Here is a 19,937-nt window from a genome sequence, read left to right on the forward strand (position 1 = left end):
AAGTAATTTGCTGCATGACTTACCAAATGACAAATGCAATTTTTTTTATAAAATTCATATGAAAAAATATGATCGATCTGACCCAACCCGTAACCCAAATGACCCGACCTATGATCCGTTGTTACCCAAACTCAATTGACCCGACTTGAACTCACACAACCCAACTGATTTGCCACGTCTGACTACATATGTGTTTTGAATTTGGCAATATATAATTATATATACTTTGCTGAAGCCCATAAATATATTAATGATGATCGAACTAGACCCCTCGCTGAATTGTGCTGATATTAGTGATATGATATACCCATTTCATAAAGGCTCCAATATGGATAAAAGAGACTGACGAACGTAATAGGCGGGCCTACAAACAGTGCAGTGGGAGTGTAAGACTCAAGAATGGTACCAGAAAAAACTTTTTTTTTTTTTTTTCTTGAGAAACCAGATTCGCACGCAACAGTTTAATCAGATTCGCACGCAAAGTATTTTTGATGTTAGTTTATAAATACTTCTAGCTATATAAATAGTCTTTACTATCCTGAATCCTCTATAGTTTCCAAATACTTCTAGCTTATTTCTGATTTTTACCTGATTACGTACCAGAGAAAACATGGCTGAGGCTATCGTTACTGATGTTGCTAAGGAAATACTAAGCAAGGTGATTCCACTTGTTACTGAGCAGATCAATCTTGCTTGGGGTTTCAAGGACGAGCTAACACAGCTTCGTCAGTCAGTGGAGATGATCCAAGATGTGTTGGCTGATGCAGAGAGAAAGCAAGTGACTGACCTGTCGGTGAAGCACTGGCTGCAGAGGCTTAAAGACCTTGCTTATGATGCTGATGACGTGCTGGATGAGCTTGCTTACGAGATTCTCCGGCGAAAGGTAGAGATCCGAAATCAAATCAAAAGAAAGGTATGCTTCTTCTTTTCGTTTTCAAATCCCATTGCATTTCGTATCAAGATGGCTAACAAAGTTAAGACCATTAGCGAGTCGCTAAAAAAGATTAATGAAGAAGCAAATGGATTTGGACTTACTAGAGCAAAACTAGTAAATGCAAATCCTGAGATAATCCCAAACCGAGAGACAGACGCCTTTGTTGATCATTCAGAAATTGTAGGAAGGGAAAATCATGTCTTAGAAATAGTAAACTTGCTGCTAAGTGCAACCAATGAACAACTCTCGGTCATTCCTATTGTAGGAATGGCAGGTTTGGGGAAGACAACTGTAGCAAAACTCGTGTACAATCACGAGCTAGTAAAGAGACATTTTGATAAGACAATATGGGTATGTGTCTCTGATGATTTCAATGATAAAAGAATTTTGAGAGAGGCTCTAGAATCCCTTACCGAGAAGCCAAGTGCATTAGAAAATAAGAATACAATATTAGAATGCCTAAAAAAGGAGTTGCAAGGCAAAAGATATCTTCTCATACTTGATGATGTATGGAATGAAGAATCTGTAAAATGGGATAATTTAAGGAGTTGTTTGTTAGGAATTAATCCGAATGCGGGAAATAGCATTATTTTAACTACTCGCAAAGAAGATGTGGCAAAAATTACAAAGACACTTCCACAAGTTATTAACTTGAAAGAACTATCAGAAGATGAATGTTGGTCCATAATCAAGAAAAAAGTATCTTTTAATGAAGGAGTTTCACTAACTCCAGATTTAGAGGCTATTGGAAGGGATATTGCCAAAAAATGTAGAGGGGTCCCATTAGCTGCAAAAGTCCTAGGAGGGACGATGTGTCGTAAAAAAGAGAAAAGTGAATGGTTAACACTTCTAAACAATGAAATTTTGAATTCTCCACATGGTAGCAATGAAATGTTACCAATATTAAAATTGAGCTTTGATCATCTTCCATCACCATCTCTTAAACAATGTTTTGCGTATTGTTCAATTTTCCCTAAAGATTATGAGATTAACAAGGAAGAATTAATTCAACTTTGGATGGCTGAAGGTTTCCTTCAACCAAATCAAGGAAGTTGTTTGGTGATGGAGGATATTGGCAACATGTATTTTGATATTTTGTTGGCGAATTCCTTATTCCAAGATGAGGAAAATGATGATTATGATAATATTATCATATGCAAGATGCATGATTTGGTACATGATCTTGCTTTCCTAGTTTCAAAATCAGAGATCCTAATTTTAAATGAGGATTTAGTAGATGGTATCAGCCCTGTACGACGGTTGGTGATCCAATCTAAAGGCAAAAGAATACCAAGAATTCCATCTTTAAAAGATGGTGTTTGGAAATTGCGCACATTTATTTCAGAAAATGCTGCACTTGGCAACACAATATTCAATTTTGAATGCTTACGTGTTTTAAAATTATATGGAAATAGTATAAAAGAATTGCCAAGTTCAATTGGCCTATTAATACATTTGAGACTTCTCAACATCTCTAGTGTCTACATCAAAGTGTTACCAAAGGCCATCACCAAGCTTTACAATTTGCAAACTTTAAGAGTTAAAGGTTGTAATAATCTCAAAGAGCTTCCAGAAGATCTAAAAAATTTGATTAATTTGAGACATATTTATTTTAATGGTTATGAAATTGGGCGAACACCTAAAGGCTTAGGGCAGTTGACTTGTCTGCAAACTTTGCAATCTTTCGTTGTGGGTCAAGGCAGAGGTTTTCAGATTGAAGAATTGGGACGCTTAAATCAACTAAAAGGAAAATTAGACATTCGTAGGCTAGAGCATGTGAAAGATAAAGAAGCCTCCAAAAATGCCAAATTAGTAGAAAAGGTCAAAGTATACAAGTTGAGATTTTACTGGAGTTGGGGAAGAGAAGGCAACCACAATAATGATGAAGAGGTGTTGGAAGGACTCCAACCTCACCGATATTTGAAGAGCTTAACAATTGATGGTTTTGGAGGGGAGAAATTCCCATCATGGATGTTGACAAGTCATGATGCAAGGGATGGCTTTTTGCTATATGACAATTTGATTAATATCAAATTAATTGGTTGCAAGAAATGTGAGGTTCTTCCCTCTCTGGGGCTTCTACCTTGTCTTAGGGATCTTGATATAAGAGGGATGGATAATGTAAGATCTATAGGAACCGAGTTTTACGGCAACTATAATGATGGTGGTTGCGACAAAATATTGTTCCCGTGTTTGAAAAGTCTTCAACTGTGGTGCATGCCAAATCTAGTTGAATGGACGGATGCGATGGAGCCAACAACAACGGGAACGGTGTTTCCTTGCCTTAAGAATTTGACCATTAAGCACTGTGAGCAACTGAAAAGTGCTCCATGTCATTTTCCTTCTCTTGAGAAATTAGCTATTTCCGGAACAAATAGCACGACATTTGAAAAAATTAGCAGCAAGCTTACCACACTAACGTCCCTCGATATTTGGGGAATTTCAGAACTTGCTTCTTTGCCAGAGCAGTTATTGAAAAATAATTCGAGTCTTATGTCTTTGAGGATAGAGGAATGTCATGATTTGGTATCCCTATCACCACATGGGGATGTATGGGGCTTCTACACTTCTCTTCGGTCACTGCAAATATCAAACTGTAAGAAATTGAGTTATTTGCCGGATGGACTGCACACCCTTCGTTCTCTTGAGAATTTCGAGGTAAGATATTGTCCTAATCTGAGGTCCTTTCCAAGTATAAAAGGTGTGGCGTTACTTCTTAAAACCCTAGTGATATCGTGTAGTGATGAAGTTCTACCAATTGGTCTTCAATCATGTATATCTCTATCGTCATTGGAGATAAATGAGTGTCCTAATCTGATATCAATTCCAAATCTACAGGATTTGCATTCACTTTCCTCTTTAACAATTAGATATTGTAAAAGATTGATGGGTTTGCCAGATGGGTTAGACTGCCTCACCCGCTTGAAGTCTTTGACTATTGGTGGGTTTTGTGAGGAGTTGGATGCTTTCCCTAGTCTCAGTTCCATCCAACACGCATCCCTTGAAGAACTAACATTGTTTGGATGGGCTAAACTCAACTCTCTCCCAGCAGATATTCAACGATTTACTGCCCTAACACACCTCTGGATAGAGAATTTTGACCAGATTGAAGCTTTGCCTGAGTGGTTGGGCAAATTTTCTTCTCTTCGAAGCTTGCATCTTATCAATTGCATGAACCTGATGTATCTGCCAACAGCGGGAGCCATGCAACACCTCATCCATTTAAATATTATTTTATGCCCCAAATTAAAGGAAAGATGTGTGAAGGGAAGCGGCGCAGAGTGGCTCAAAATTGCCCATATTCCAAATATCTCTCTCATCTGAAAACGGATTAAAGGGTAGTTGTGCATATTGGTCCAAGACAGATCAGAGTGGTAAGTTTTCTCATATTGAATTAATCAAACAGACAATTATCAAAGATTACGCATAGATTTTTTCTTTAATTTGATTTATTCCTTAATTCTCTCACAGGGAAAAAAAGAAAGAGAAAGGAAAGTTCTCTTCAAGAGCTGCAAATGATCAAAATCCAAGGGCCGCTCACCAAATTGAGAAGTTGAAGATGTTTTTGGTCAAAGTAATACAAAAACAATGTGGTAAGTCCATCTCCTATTCTTCCACTTCTCTTTTATATACTCTATTTCACAAATTTAGGTTATTTGATGGTTGTTATCCAATTGGGGGCTAAGTTCAGGTGTTATTTCTTTTCCAACATAACAAAATGCTAGCGTAATTCTTTGTTTATAATTCTTAAATTCAAAAATTATTTGTTTCTAATACTTAAAATAAAAAAAAATAAAAAATGAGTTTGTAAATTTTGGTAGCGTTGCATCTATTTTGTGTTCGTTTTCTGATATATGTAGTGTATATTGTTCATGGCAATGCATCCTTAGACTATATTTCAAAATATATAAGCCACTAGTGCTACTTAGCATTTCTTTGATGTAAGTGTTAATGGTAGCTTATGATTTGGCAGAGGATTCTTCACCATTCTAGCCCCAGTTTTCAATCAGCCAAACTTTAACACCAAAGCACATTCTTAGTTGGAGTTGTCAAATTTTGAGGATCTTTATGCTGCAGATATGAGGCGTCAATGGTAGCTTTTGATTTGGCACAGGGTTAACTTTTTCTCTCTTCAAGATCTGAATTTTGGGTACAAGTATTCTGCTTTCAGGGAACAGAGGAAGTGGACCAATCCCTTACTAAAGAGATGCTCACTTTACGGTAAAAGCTGAATATTTCTTGTTGGTTGCTGTCAGAATGGTTGACGGTTGTTGAATTACTATCTGAGTGAAGTTCATCAAAATTAGTGAGTTCCCCCAAAATCTCATCTTCTTTTCCTCTGATATCACCTTTTTAATAAAATCTACCCCTCTTGTTTCTTTAATTCAACTACTGTTTACTGAATTTGTTTATATATTGACTGTAAAATTGGCAGAGTGGTTGGGAAACCTTTTCTCTCTTCAACATTTGGTACTTATTTGGATGCAAGTGGATGCCATGTATTGGCTCACCAATTTGCAACACCTATTCATTCATAACTGCCTCAAGTTAAATGATAGAAGTGTTGAGAGTATCAGCCAATTCTGGTCCAATGACAGGGAATGGATTAAAGAGGAAGCTGTTTGAAGTTAACACATATATTATTACAACAATGTGTGTGGTCAGTTATCTTAAACTTAATCCTCTTTTCTTCTCTGATACTCTGCTTTAAATCAACTAATTACATTCACAATTTCCCTAATGTCTTCCTTTCTTTATTTGCTTTCCTCTGATCTTTTTTAATCTATTTCTTATTTATTAATTAAATATATTGCCTTGATGTGCAGGCCAAATTCTATTATATTCAGTTGGAAGAACAATTAATTAACTTATGATTGAACAAAGCTGATGAATGTGCTCCCATACAAAGCTGAGGAAGTTTATGTGATATCAGGAAATGTTGGTGGTAAGTCCATCCAAAACTGACTTTCTACTCTCTCCTCTCTAATACTAGAAATGTTTTTTTTCATATTAGAATAAAATAGAAAAAATTTATTCATAATTTTTTTTCTTTTGCTTCCATAAAATATTTACTTTCTTCAAGTTTTTCACATAATTTGGGCATTATTTGTCTGTAGGAAGACGTGGTAGTATTTCAACCTAGGTCCTCTAATGCGTGAACAGGTTTGGGTACTTCAACTGCCTAATTCTCTTTCTTGTGAAGGTTTTGTTGTTTTCTTTTTTCTTGCCCTTCCCCCAACATAATATAATGAATGAAAGTGTCATCGAGAAAGTTTTAATTCCCCCAAAATTATTGTTATTTTTCCAATATTATATTTTCTTGAGCTTTAGCGAATCATTAGATTTTTTTATATACTTTTAACAACTTGATCAATAATTGCTCTCTTTTCTGAAAAAGTTAGAATGCGCTGAGCATAATAAACATAATGCAAGAATTTTGAAATACAATTAAGGATCGCTAATTACCAAGCACCTATGTCATATTCAAAAATGAAAAATAGACACTTTACAGCAATACTAGTCATAATGTGCTCTTCTTGATGAAAGTGAAGGCAGCGAAAAGATGGAATATAATATTTCCTGCTGAACTAAGTCAGGGCAGTAAGGATAGGAACAATTCATGTTCTTCCTTTTCTCTTTTAGATTTCTCATTTTTCTGTCCCAGCATGTACTCACTTTCACATATTTAGGTTATTTGATGGTTGTTATCCAATTGGGGGCTGAAATGTATTTATCTAACACACAAGTTCAGGTACTTAAATTTCTACTTTTGTCCAAGGCATTATTTCTTTTCCAACATGTCAAAATGCAAGCATGATTCTTTGTTTATAATACTTAAATTAAAAAATTATCTGTTTCTAATACTTCAAATTCAAAAATTTTAAAAAGTGAGTTTGTAAATCTTGGTAGCGTTGTATCTATATTGTGTGCATCTAGTTTGTAAATCTTGTTCATGGCAATGCATCCTTCCTTAGACAATATTTCAAAATATTTAAGCCACTAGTAGTACATAGTATTTCTTTGATATAAGAGCCAACCGTAGCTTCTGATTTGGCACAGGATTCTTCACCATTCTAAAGCCCTGATTTCAATCAGCCAAACTTTGACATCTAGGTGCATTCTTTGTTTAAGGCGTCATATTTTTGAGCTGTGCAGATGAGCTCTCAATGGAAGCTTCTGATTTGGTGCATGATTAAATTTTTTCTCTCTCTTCAAGAGCTGAATTTTGGGTACAAGAATGCTACTTTTGGGCAGCAAAGGAAGAGATCTAATCCCTTACTAAAGAGATGCTCTCCGGTGTTATTCAGAGTGGTCGATAATTTGCCAGAAGTTATTACCATATTATGCTCACTTTACAGTAAAAGCTGGATATTTTTTATTGGTTGCTGCCAGAATGGTTAATGATTGCTCCCGGTCTAATGGAGTGTTGATTTGAGTGTTATCTGGTTGAAGTTCATCAAAAATTGGTGAGTTCCCCCAAATCTCATTTTCGTTTCCTCTGATTTCACCCTTCTAACAACATCTATCCTTTGGTGGTTCTTTATTTCAACTATTATTTAGTAAATTTGTTGAAATTATGGAATGTAAAATTTGCCAGAGTGGTTGGGCAACCTTTTCTCTCTTCAACACTTTGTACTTATTTGGACGCAAGAACCTTTTTCATCTGGCCTAAAGTGGATGCCATGTAACAGCTCACCAAATTGCAACACCTATTCATTCATAACTGCCTCAAGATAAATGATAGAAGTGCTGAGAGTTATTGACCAATTCTGGTCCAATGATGAGGAATGAATTAAAGAGGATGCTGTTTGAAGTTCACACATATATTATCACAACAATGTGTGGTCAGTTATCTCAAACTTAATCCTCTTCTCTTCTCTGATACTCTACTTCAAATCAACTAATTACATTCATAATTTCCCTAATGTCTTCCTTTCTTTGTTTGCTTTCCTCTGATCTTATTTTTAATCTATTTCTTATTTTATGAATTAAATCATTGCCTTGATATGCAGTCCAAACCATGTTATATTCAGTTGGAAGAACATTTAATTAATTTTATGGAGTTTAATAGAAGTTCGTCAAAGTTGGTAAGTTTTTCACATATCTTCTTGTTTATGAAGTATTAATTCATTCCAAATAATATACCATTCATTCCAAAGATCCCTTCTTCGCTATTATTTTTTCTACGACATTCTCTAACTTTTTATTTAGAAAAAGATGAAGAAAAAATTTTCCCAGTATTCTTATGAAATTATTTTGGCATTAGTGTTGGTTGTATTCTATTAGTCAACTGGGCCAAGAACACATGAAATCTCATTTTGTTCATATCCCAACAATTGAGACCACCATTTTGTAATAATAAAATTTAGACTTGAAGGTAACTAAACTTAGTAAATCATCTCCAACCTCATTTTTTTTTCTTAGTTTTTTCTAACTAAAACTGTTGACATGTTTTGTCTCTCTTATGAATTTAGCAAAATTTTTTGTTTCTTTATTCAGCCATTTAATCATTGACAACCAAGGGTGTGTATATATTAAGCTTTTCCCTATAGAAAATTTAAAATCTAGCTAATTAAATTGAGCATTTGAGATTAAAACAAAAAAAAATCGTACTCAATGCACAAAGCTCACACTTTTTGTAATTCCCAAACTCGAACTCATGACTTATCGTTTTGGAGAAAAGCACTTGCCATCCCACCAAGAGTCGACCTCTTAGCATTTGAGATTTCAATATCATATAAAAGTACCTTATTCATGATGGGTTCAGATTTTGAGGAGCTTGAAGCTTTATACTCTTCCATATGTTAATTACAATAAACTAGACTAGTGATTTAGCTCAATAAAATAAATGCCAAATTATTGGATATTAATCTCAAGCACATACATTAATAACAATAAACTAAGGAATCTTTTGTGCTTGGTTCATGTCCTATCGCAATGTTTTCATATGAGAAGGTTATTCAGAAAAATTATCATATATTATAATTGTTTTTTCGATTGCTGATGGCCCTAGGGGAAGATTCTATTAAGGAGCAGCATATAAGAATTATGTGATTGCACAAAGCTGATGCATGTGCACCCATACAACGCCTCACCACATTATTACATCATCAAGAGGAAGGATGCGGTAAATGTAATGCCTCAGGTTTTCTAGTAGCATCTTGAAATTTATGTGATATCAGGAAAGGCTAGTGGTAAGTCCATCCAAAACTGACTTTCTACTCTCTCTCTTCTCTAATACTAGTATTTTTTTTTTCATATTAGAATAAAATAGAGGATTTTTATTCATAAATTATTTGCTATTTCTTACATAACATTTTACTTTCTTCAAGTTTTTCACATAATTTGGGCATAATGTTTCTGTAGGAAGATGTGGTACTTTCAACTTAGGTCCTCTATTGTGCAAACATGTTTGGGTACTTCAGCTGTCTAATTTTCTTTATTGTGAAGGTTTTGTTATTTTCTTTTTTCTTGCTCTTCCCCCAACATAATAGAAAGCATAAAAATGGGTTTTTATTTTATTTTATTTTATTTTTAAATTATTATAATAATGCTTGCATAAGTGTCATCAAGAAAGTTTTAATTCCCACAAAATTATTTTTATTTTCCCAATATTATATGTTCTTGAGCTTTAGCCAATCATTAGGTTTTCTAATATACTTTTTAATAACTTGATCAATAATTGCCCTCTTTTCTGAAAAAGTTAGAATGCATTGAGCATAATAAACATAATGCTAGAATTTTGAAATACAATTAAGGATCAGTAATTACCAAGCACCTATGTCATATTCAAAAATGAAAAATGACTCTTTACATCAATACTTTCCATAATGTGCTCTTCTTGATGAAGGCAAAGGCAGGAAAAAGATGGAATATGAGATTTCCTGCTGAACTTGGTCAGGGCAGTAAGGATAGGAACCATTCATTTTCTTCCCCTACTTATTGTAAATTCCTTCAAAAGTTTATGGTGAGTAAATGTCATTTCATTTTTTTTATATAGATAATGATACCTATTTATATCATCAATTGGAGTCACTAAATGTTAATGATGTTGGAACCTTTCTCGAGTGGTGGGTGATGTAGAACAGAGCTCATTAGAATTCAGTGTGCGGTAAATTCAAGAAGTAGAAAAGTACTATTAGAAGTCGTTGGAGATCACGGCAAAATTGCGTGAAATTTGGTGACATGAAGGGAAATGGTGTTAGGAGTAAAACTCATAGCCTTTGGCCACGATCGAACATGCTTTTCGGGTAAATTCTTTCATAAAGCCCTTTGAATTTATGAATTCAAGGAACCCTATGTGGATTTGAGGTTCTCATGCAAGAGCTAACATGTTTAATTTCTTTTTATTCAGAAAGTAACGTGTTTGTTTTCTTGTAACTTCTGCAACAATAGTGGGGCAGCTTCAAATCTTTTCAAGAAATGAAACCCAAGAACAAGAATGCACTACCTTCCAGTAAAGAAAGGTGCGATCCCTCTCAATTGAAACCTAAGTGGAAGATTTGGCACAGTGGTTGAGGATTTATTTTAACTTATAATCTTGTGAAGTTTTAGATTACAGACAAAAGATTGGTCATAATCCAGAAATCACAAAAGGCGGACTTACAAATTGATTCCAGTACTTTTTATTCCTAAACTCACTAAGAATTGTGAGTTCTCTTCTTCTCTTCTATTGTCTCTCTTCCAAAAAATTTTATTATTAATATATATTTTTTCCTTTTCTCAACTTTGTATACTACTCACTAAAATTGTTAATCTTTTCAAATTCATTGTTTGTTTATATTTCAGTGGAAATTGACTGCAATAGAGAGTGTTGATGACCTTGTTCGTGTTATATGGAATTCTTCAGAATCATGTACACATTTCTTAATTTGCTCTTTTCCATGTTTTTCATTTTGAAACTTTTTTCTTTTTCTTTTCCATTTCTAACGACATACATGGATTTATTCTTGGATTACAGATTGTGAAATCTAAGTTTTCCCTATTACTTAAGATTCTCATATCCAGTCAATGGAAAACAAACCTTCCCAATTCCTTGTTAGATTCTCTTCGGAGTTTCAAAAGTAAATGCCCTTAATACTAACCCTGCATTGGGGTGTTATCTGAGTTTGGTTGAATAATCTAGATCTATATAAGACAGAAAAATTAGTTGATGTATTCTTAGTGGAGCCTTTTAATTGGATTAAATAGGTCTCTATCATTATTCATATTTCAAGCTTCTCTAAAGTTAATTAATGTTATGAATTCATCTGAAGTTAGTTTTAAACATGTGAAATACTCAGAGACAAATTATTTATTCTATTTTAAATAGATTTGTAGATAAACTTAAAGTCCGGTTTGCTGTACAGTGTGCACTATAAGGAAGTATAACTTGAGATTTAAATCAAATTAAACGAGAAGGTTAACATCTTTTTTCTTTTGAGATCAAATTATAATGTTGGGTAAGCTGTTTTACTTATCATTGGATTACTTCATAATTGCAGTTACATTTATTCTCAAGCTAAGCTAATTTTATTTTCTTCAGTTTTTTTTTTTTTTTCCTAAAAGACTTCTGGTTTTAGGTTAGCTGGAACCATGACTTGAATGTACCTGCAAGTGTCAATTGGGTGTATTAGGTATCACTTCGACAATGAATCAAGTAAGGTGTAGGCTTTTCCAGCATTTACACTTTTCACCAAGTTTGCTTCTATCTCCTATATATATAATCAGAAATAACTCCTTTTTCTCCTCAAATATACAGGATTCCTGACAATTTGTCCGCTGTTCAAATCCTATGTTTTGGTTTCCTAACTTAAAGTCTCTGTTGCAGTGACTTCAGCAGTTTTCTAGATTATGAGGTACACATCAAGGATTACCCTTACATACTGATTATGATCATATATATATATATATATATATATATATCTTGTTTTGAATGTTCAAATTTTGGTACTAATCAATGGCATAAACTATGATATCCGGTCCTCAGACGTCTACAAGAAATTGAAGAACCCAATTAAGAAGAGAAACTTGAAACTCAAATTTGATGCATTTTTTTTTGTCTGAGATCAAGTTATGCACTAAGATATACGTCTAGCGCCTTGCCATCTTGCAAACTTGATTGATAGTTAAAATCATTTCACAGATAATCCCTGCTACAAATCTTTGCAGAGAGCATATAATAGTAAGCTTCAATTAATGTATTTCCAAATTTCTGTTTCAGTCTTCTCTTATTGTCAAGTCTTGTTGTCTTAACTACGAGGCCAACCTGTTTGGGTGCTCCACTTCATATCCCTGTATGGAGGGTAACAGCCTACAGATTGCAGACAAGGCAATGGACAGAAGTCTCTGTAAGCCGAATTTTGTTTGTAATTATTCATTTAATACAATATGGCTTAAAATTTAATTTTACTCAGAAATAAGACTGAAAGGTTCTATCAATGTTCTACCAAAAAAAAAACTTCTATCAATGAAATCTTCTATAAGTAAAAATCTAAAATATCGTAGCTGTGCTTTTTATCCAATTTGAATTGTATTTCCTACACTAAAAGCCCCATTGCAATGATAAGTTGAAACAAGGTACAACACAGTTTTCTTGCCATAGAATTATGATTATTTTGTGAGAATTTGCAAACTGATTTGAAAAAATATAGGGAGGCATCACAAATTTAGGGAAAAAGTTAGAACATACAGGTATGAATGCTTAATCAATGGTTACATAAGTTAATTTTGCAGTCTACCCAAAAAAGAACCAGGGGTAGTAGCTAATTGCTAATCAAGGTTGAACAAATTTGTGCCTAGTCAATACTTTATTATTACTCACTGTAATGCATTTTCTTGTGACGCATATAACCCACTGGAAAATGTAATTCTATTCTTTTTTTGACTGAATCACGTTGAATGTTTGTTTATGCAGGTCTGAAAAGTTGACAGTTCTTTACTTAAATGGGTAAATATGAAGTCCACTTCCAGAAGGGAATAGTTAAAAGCGCTGGATACTCACTCTTTAGTGCCATTCTAGTTTTCGATTCCCTGGGCTGGTATCTTGGAAAACATCAAAAGGTAATGCCAATTGCATCAGAATGTGAAGTGTGCTGTTCAGCAGAGACATCATTGCTGCCTGTATTTAAGACTCCAATCTTGATAATAGGTGACCTCATCTGCCGCAACAATAGAATGTCTTCTCTAAGAACTGACTTTATATACTGAAGGTATACCTTTTGTCATTTTTACTTACAGTCTTGTCATAGTTACTAATAAAAGAACTCCTAGTGAGTGTTATTTTAATGTCTTTTCTTTTGTCATTCAATTTAACATTGTCCTTGTAGGATACAAAGAAATCTCTTTTGTGTGTTTTTGTGTACCTTGTGCTGCTATCTGTAAAATAATTTAGCATGATTCCTCACCATTTTCACAATTAGGTGTTTCTATAAGGTCTAAACGGGTTGTTCAGCATTCCCTTTATATTCTTGAGTTTCCTTACAAACTATAGTTTTTCAGTCTTTTGTTTAATACTTATGCTGCCATATGTAGGCATTGAAATTTATTTTCGACCTACAGCCAAAGCAAGGGAGATATGACAAGCTACTATGATCCATATTGCCCAAGAAGGTGGCTGCTTTGTTCTATCTTCAAACCAATTCTGCAAAAAGGGGAGACTATCCATTGTCAACAGAAACGTATGTCAATACAATAAGAAGTATTGCACGTAGTGTTATTTTATTGTCATCCAGTTGTGACCATTCTGGCTGAACCTAATTTCCAAGGGAGTCTCTCATCTGAAACAATCTTTTCCTCTCTTAATGTTCCAGAACTTGGAGGGTGTTTGAGCAAAGCTAGATTTTAGTGGAAATAGGCATCAAGTGGGACCAAACTCGGTCAATCTGACTCTGAATATACCCAATCCAATTTCTTTTACAACTTCTGTGAAAGCGGAAGTTCTTGATGAGCTACAATTATGACTTAGCTGTGTAAAAAGTTATTAAATAAATTTCTTTTAGCTGTCCTCTTGCCAAACAGCTAATCTAGGCTTTGTATATATCTTTTGTAATGTTTAGAGGTGTATAGAGGTTAGATAGTGTCCATGATTCGTCCAACACATTTTGAAGATTTCAAATATTTGCATAGATTTTCCTGTACAGTTCATGAATATGTTAGTCCTGGCATATTTGCAATTGCCGTGATGAACTTTCATATGTATACTAAATTATTTATCTTTTCCCCTTAGGTTTCTTTCAAAAATATTAGGTATCTGAAAGGGTAATTATGAATGCCAGGCTACAAATTTGCGAAAAAAATGTCTCTATTGTTGTAGTTAAGTCAGAGATATTGGTTCTTCCAGGTCCCTTGGTATTGTGGTGCTCTTACTTTCTTCCAGTATAATAACAATGCTCATTATTAAAACCTAGGCCTTTTCATCCAAAAGTGATAAAAGAATAATTCAAAGAAGTGAAATGTAGATGCGCATCAAGGTGGCCAAAAGAAAAATAAAAATTACTGCAAGAACATAATTCACCTAAGCATACTTGTCTATATTACTGTCATACAAGAAGTTTTTGTATGAGAGAAACTTCGCTTAATTAATAGTAAAACTTCAAAGAATTATAAACACAACTTATTCCTAATAACAGACATCATTCTAATGCAAACTGAGCAGTGACTTACGCAACTTGAGCTGCCATGAGGGATGTGGCAAGCATTCATCAATTTTCATGTTACTAATTAGTTGATTAAATTATTATTAATATTTTCCCCAAGAAAATTTATTTATTTTAATATATAGGTAGAGAGAGAGAGAGAGAGAGAGAGAGAGAGAGAGAGGGCTCATGGGTTAACCAAAACTCACATTGATATATATATATATAATAGAATTTCATCTTATGGATTCTACTCTATATTGATTTATTTGTATTATTAAATTAGGATACCAATTAGTTCATTATATAGTCGGGGTTTGAGTCTCAGATTTCTTATTCGATAAGAAGATATTTACTAGTTGAGTTAATTAGAACCTACAACTATGTTGATTTTTCATAGAACTAAAAAATAGTGACTTGTTTAAATTTATATACTTTTAATTTGAATCAATATTTTAAATTACATTTTGTTCTAGTTGTTCTAGTTGGAATATTGTGTTCTAATATATAAACTAATACACTAAACTCTTATTTCATCTCGGTCAAATTCTGGCCTATATTGGCCATTTCAACGAAATTCTGGCATTTTGGACGGAATATGCATTTAAGAATTGTAATTGCTTTTGTGGCTTTTTTACTTTTTAAAAAAAGAAAAAACCCACTTTTCTGATTTTTTATAATCTTTTTTGGTAAGTTTAGTCATGTATGAGATTATTTTGTAATTTTAAAAACAATAATATGTATGAGATTTCATTAACTTTTAATATGTTTAATTATGTAAAAGAGTTTATGTACCTTAATTTGTTTTTTTTTTTAATATATCTTTTATGAAGTTGGCTAATTAGGACATTAATTATGAAATAATGAACTTTTTATGTATAATTATATTATAAAACAATATTCCACATTACTAGATTTTCTCTCAAAAAATGAAAAAAGAAAAAGAAAAAGAAGAAAGAAGTTGCGTTTCACAGAGGATCTTTCATTTGCTGGGACAAATATATTGTTGTTATTATGTCATTATTGGAATTCCCAAATTTTTCATAATTCAATTTTTCTCTATTAGTAGTCAAAGAAACAATTATCACGTTGTATAGAACTTGGCACAAGATAAAAAGCAAAAGATAGGAATGAAATTGGGTTGGGTTGTAACTTGTACAACTCATTGCCTAGGCCAATTCTTTCTTCTCTTGTCGAAATTCTTAGTATGCGTTTTAGCTAGTTTGGTCCATGGTACATGCTTATGCCTTAGGTCCATGAAGCAAGGCGATTGCAGCCTCATTTTCATAAAGCTGGGCTCAATTGGTCCAAGTCTGGGCCGAATCACCTCTTGCTCATTTAGAATCAGGTTCCTCATATGGCTCACACTGTACACACCATATACCTGCAAATCATTTTCTCTTCTATTATACTCTTTTTTTTTTTTTTTTTTTCGGCCCAGACTCTTCTATTATACTCTAACATTCTTTTTTCTCCTCTCTTTTTTTTTTCCTAGCATATTTTCACTTTCCTAGTTGACTTCAAAAAATTTAGGTTATTCGATGGTTGTTATCCAATTGGGGCCCTGGGGGCAGAAATGTATTTTTTAGCAAACAAGTTCAAGTATATAAATCTCTCTTTTTGCCCGGGACATTATTTTCTTTTCCAACATAACACAATCCAAGGGCAATTCTTTGCTTCTAATATTTAAATTCAACAGTTTTAATAAGAGTATGTATGCTTATTTCTTATGTATGGCGAAAACATAATAATACTCTTCTACGTGATTGTGATTCATATTAGAGTTGTGTTTCAACCAACAGTCAAGCTTGTTTCCTTTAAGAAAAAAACAAAAAACCAAAAACTATGGTTGACTTGATAGCTGCTTTCGTGTTTGTTTGGAAATAGTTTATTTAACTGAAACTGAATTTTAGATAAAACTAAAAGGTAGCAACAATAGTACAGTAGGATTCATGAATAATACCAAAAAGTACAACGGGACCTATGAATAATAGCAAAAATAAATTGAATAGTAGCAAAAGTTGATTTTTTAAGCTAATGTTAAAAGCACACGAAAAGTGCATAAGACCTATGAATAGTACAAAAAGGTGCAATGAAACCCATGAATAGTAACAAAAAAAGCTAAATAGTAGCAAAAGTTGGCTTTTTAAGTCAATGCCAAATTCACACGAAGTATCAATTTCTAATAGTACTAGCTGTAGACCCATGAGATGCAACAAAAATTTTGACATAATAATAATAATAATAATTATTATTATTATTATGTTAAGTGAAAAATGGGATATGTAGATGAGACTTATAAGTGTCAATCTCAAACCCAACTCAAAATAATGTGATTATTATCCAATGGAGAATAATTGATATAGTGTACTATATATTCTATAAGTTAGGCGGTCCATATTTTTTTATTTAAAAGTATTTTAAATTTTTTAAAATTGATTTCAAGGAAACATAATGTATTATACAACTTATAATACAGTAAGATGAGTATGAAAATAAAAAGCTGGAGAATGTATAATTTACCATTTTGGAGAGTTATTGAGCATTTTATAAAAGCTTTGTTTTCATTTTATAACATAAGAACTATTAAATGAAGTTTTCACAAATTTTTATTTTATTTTATAATCACTAAACTAAAATATAAGAATCAATTATTACAAAAATGTTTCTCCCCAAAATATGTTGTAGATCTTAGTCAATCAATAATAAAGCATAATTTTTGTGTTGGGGGCGGGGGGCCGGGGGGGGGGGGGGTGGGGAGAGGCTAGGGGAAAACTAATTCATGGCATGACTGTTTGTACATGTCAATATTGCCATTAAATGAACATATAATCTATGCTTTTGTGTAAAAGCTATACAAATTATCTATGCTCAACTTGTTCTCTGAAGATTCATGTAGTAGCTTTGGAACTGCCTCTTGTTTGATCTCTTCATGGTCCTAAACCTTTCATTTCAAATTATCAATGACATTATGTAAGTTAATATATAGCAAGAAGACTATTAAGATCACTCACGCACAATGCAAGAAAAAAAAAAATCCTTTGATTTAAAATTTCATAAGTTCTCACATCCATGTTTAGCAATAAAAATGTAATGCCAAAGTTTGTAAACTAAAAAAGAAAAGAACATTTCTTGTGAAAATATAAATAACAATTACGGACCACACAGACCAATGAGTTTTTCAAATCTCATAATAATAAATTTGGTCTATTGAGTTCCATTTTAGAATGAATACCAATAATATCTTAATAAGCATAGAGAAGAGTGAAGTGTTTTCCCTTAGTACTCAAGGTCACTCCATGATAGTGTAGATTTGAACACGTTGTTAGCAAGTTTAAGCATAGATTCCAGATATGATGCGGTTTCATGAGGAGGTAAAGAAGTCAACAAATCATCACGTTGCGTTAGAATTAAAGCATGATATAGAACTATAACAGATTAAAGGAAAACATAAATTAATACATTTTGAAAATTCATTTTAGGTCTAATGAGATTTACCTTTCATCAATATCACATTGGAGGTTAATCAACAACAAGGCATGAACTTTGCTAATGAGATGCTGAATCAGAGTCCGATTTAGCCACTCCCCTACTGGTTTCAGATAAAGTGGACCTGTTCAAACATATCTAATAAGGTAGGAGGCATCTAAAAGAACTAATCACTATGCATCACTCTACATATATATTGTGTCCAATCAGAAAATAAACAGAGAGGTCACTTTCAATTTACTCTAAACAAAAATTTACAACTTCTGGTGGACCTATTTTGCAACTAAAAAAAAAAAATGAACTCCTCAGATTAGTGAGACTGTCTCAATCTCCTTTGGGAATGACCAGATTTACAAAGTGAAACAAATCACTACATAAACGATTCAATTACATGAGAACAAATCTATATGTTGAACTTTAAAATGAAATTTACCTTTTCTCCTCAGTTTTACATATATTTGTATGGCAATAACAACCAAATTTGCCTTCTGTTTATAGAACTCTACCAATCATTTTACAATCCAACAAAAAACTGTTATGAACAATTTTCTTTTTGGGGGGTAATCTACCAAAAACATTCCACAATTTCAAAGTTAAATATTGTCCCAAATAGGTAATATAAATTCCAATATATCTAATGCAACAAACAACGATTATCAGATGTATACACATATATGTTAAGGAGGAATACGATAATCAACACACCATTGGTTAGATTATACAAAATATATCAGAAACAGTGTCTAGAATCCATGGTAACTACAACATCATATTAAGAAACCATGTATAAGGCAGGCAATGCAATATACATAAAAATAATTCATGTCCAAGAAACCCAAATCGGAACAGAAACATACATATGGATCTACACCAAAAATGGGAACTTTGTACAGGAATTTAGCATCAAAAAGACAGTCTTCATGAAATTTATACAACAACAATAAAAGCTCACAAACAAAAACAGACAGATAGATTGTGCACCCTATCAAAAATTAAGTATCCAATGGTGACAAAAATAGTCAATAGCTTCTCTTATATATTGAAAAATAGTAGTGTAATACTTATAGTTGACTAACTTATCCACAAAAAAAGAAAAGAAGAAGAAAAAAAGGTAACTACAGTTCACAAAAAAAAAAGAAAAAGGCATGATGTAGCAATTGGGCCTTGGCTCAAGTGGTAGAGGGATGAGATATCAGGTATCATTTAGATAAAAATCTTGCTTAACAAACATATGATGAGATGAGATGACTGCTATTTTCCTTGCAGCATCAGATTGAGTTCCAATCAATTACCTAGAGTCGAAGCAAATACAAATTACAACATGCTTGAGATGTGAGAAATAAACTGGGAAATCTCTAAGATGGTTTGCTACCATATCTGGCACCCCTGCAATCATGCACGCACGCACACACACACACACACACATATTGATACAGACATCTGTTTATGAAGTATGTTCACATATGAAGTTTTTAAACTTATCCATAGCAGGTTGAAAGAAGCAATAAAAGACATGTCAGGAGACACATGACATTATCAGCTTACTGCATCAAGAGAAACTACAAATAACCTGCACTCCAAGGTCCAACAACACATGAAATGCTGCCATAAATTGGAAACTTTCTGTAGATCCAGCATCAAGGTAAAGAAAAGCATCTTGAATCTGCTTTGATATCTAAAGACAAAGGTGAATAAAGAATTTTAGAATAGATCAACTAAATGTTGGATAGAGATAATCACATGTCAAGTCAATGCCATCACTAAGTTTGAAGCAACTGCATTATCTAACTCTACTCAAGGCTTCTCAAAAGCAAATAAAAAGCAGAAACTTCAAGTAGAAAGGCATTCAAATAAAGGCATGTTAAGAAAAAGAAAACTACTTTTCAGCTAGACAAAAG

At 33.1% G+C, this 19,937-nt stretch overlaps 1 protein-coding gene across 1 annotated transcript; it reads left to right on the forward strand.

The window, feature by feature from the left end:
- The first annotated feature begins 610 nt into the window (after positions 1-610).
- On the forward strand, positions 611-14,140 carry LOC126703742 (putative disease resistance protein RGA1). The gene is made up of 17 exons (XM_050402822.1): positions 611-4,308; positions 4,406-4,527; positions 4,908-5,240; positions 5,370-5,594; positions 5,761-5,879; positions 6,052-6,097; positions 6,995-7,401; positions 7,533-7,779; positions 7,948-8,022; positions 8,949-10,185; positions 10,290-10,401; positions 10,490-10,584; positions 11,497-11,573; positions 11,676-11,772; positions 12,138-12,264; positions 12,831-13,125; positions 13,448-14,140. Exon 1 carries the CDS (start codon positions 611-613, stop codon positions 4,256-4,258), a length of 3,648 nt encoding a protein of 1,215 aa, XP_050258779.1. The 3' UTR covers positions 4,259-4,308; positions 4,406-4,527; positions 4,908-5,240; positions 5,370-5,594; positions 5,761-5,879; positions 6,052-6,097; positions 6,995-7,401; positions 7,533-7,779; positions 7,948-8,022; positions 8,949-10,185; positions 10,290-10,401; positions 10,490-10,584; positions 11,497-11,573; positions 11,676-11,772; positions 12,138-12,264; positions 12,831-13,125; positions 13,448-14,140.
- The last annotated feature ends 5,797 nt before the right edge of the window (positions 14,141-19,937 follow it).

Source organism: Quercus robur, chromosome 10 (assembly GCF_932294415.1).
Source record: "Quercus robur chromosome 10, dhQueRobu3.1, whole genome shotgun sequence".
Taxonomy (NCBI): Eukaryota; Viridiplantae; Streptophyta; class Magnoliopsida; order Fagales; family Fagaceae; genus Quercus; species Quercus robur.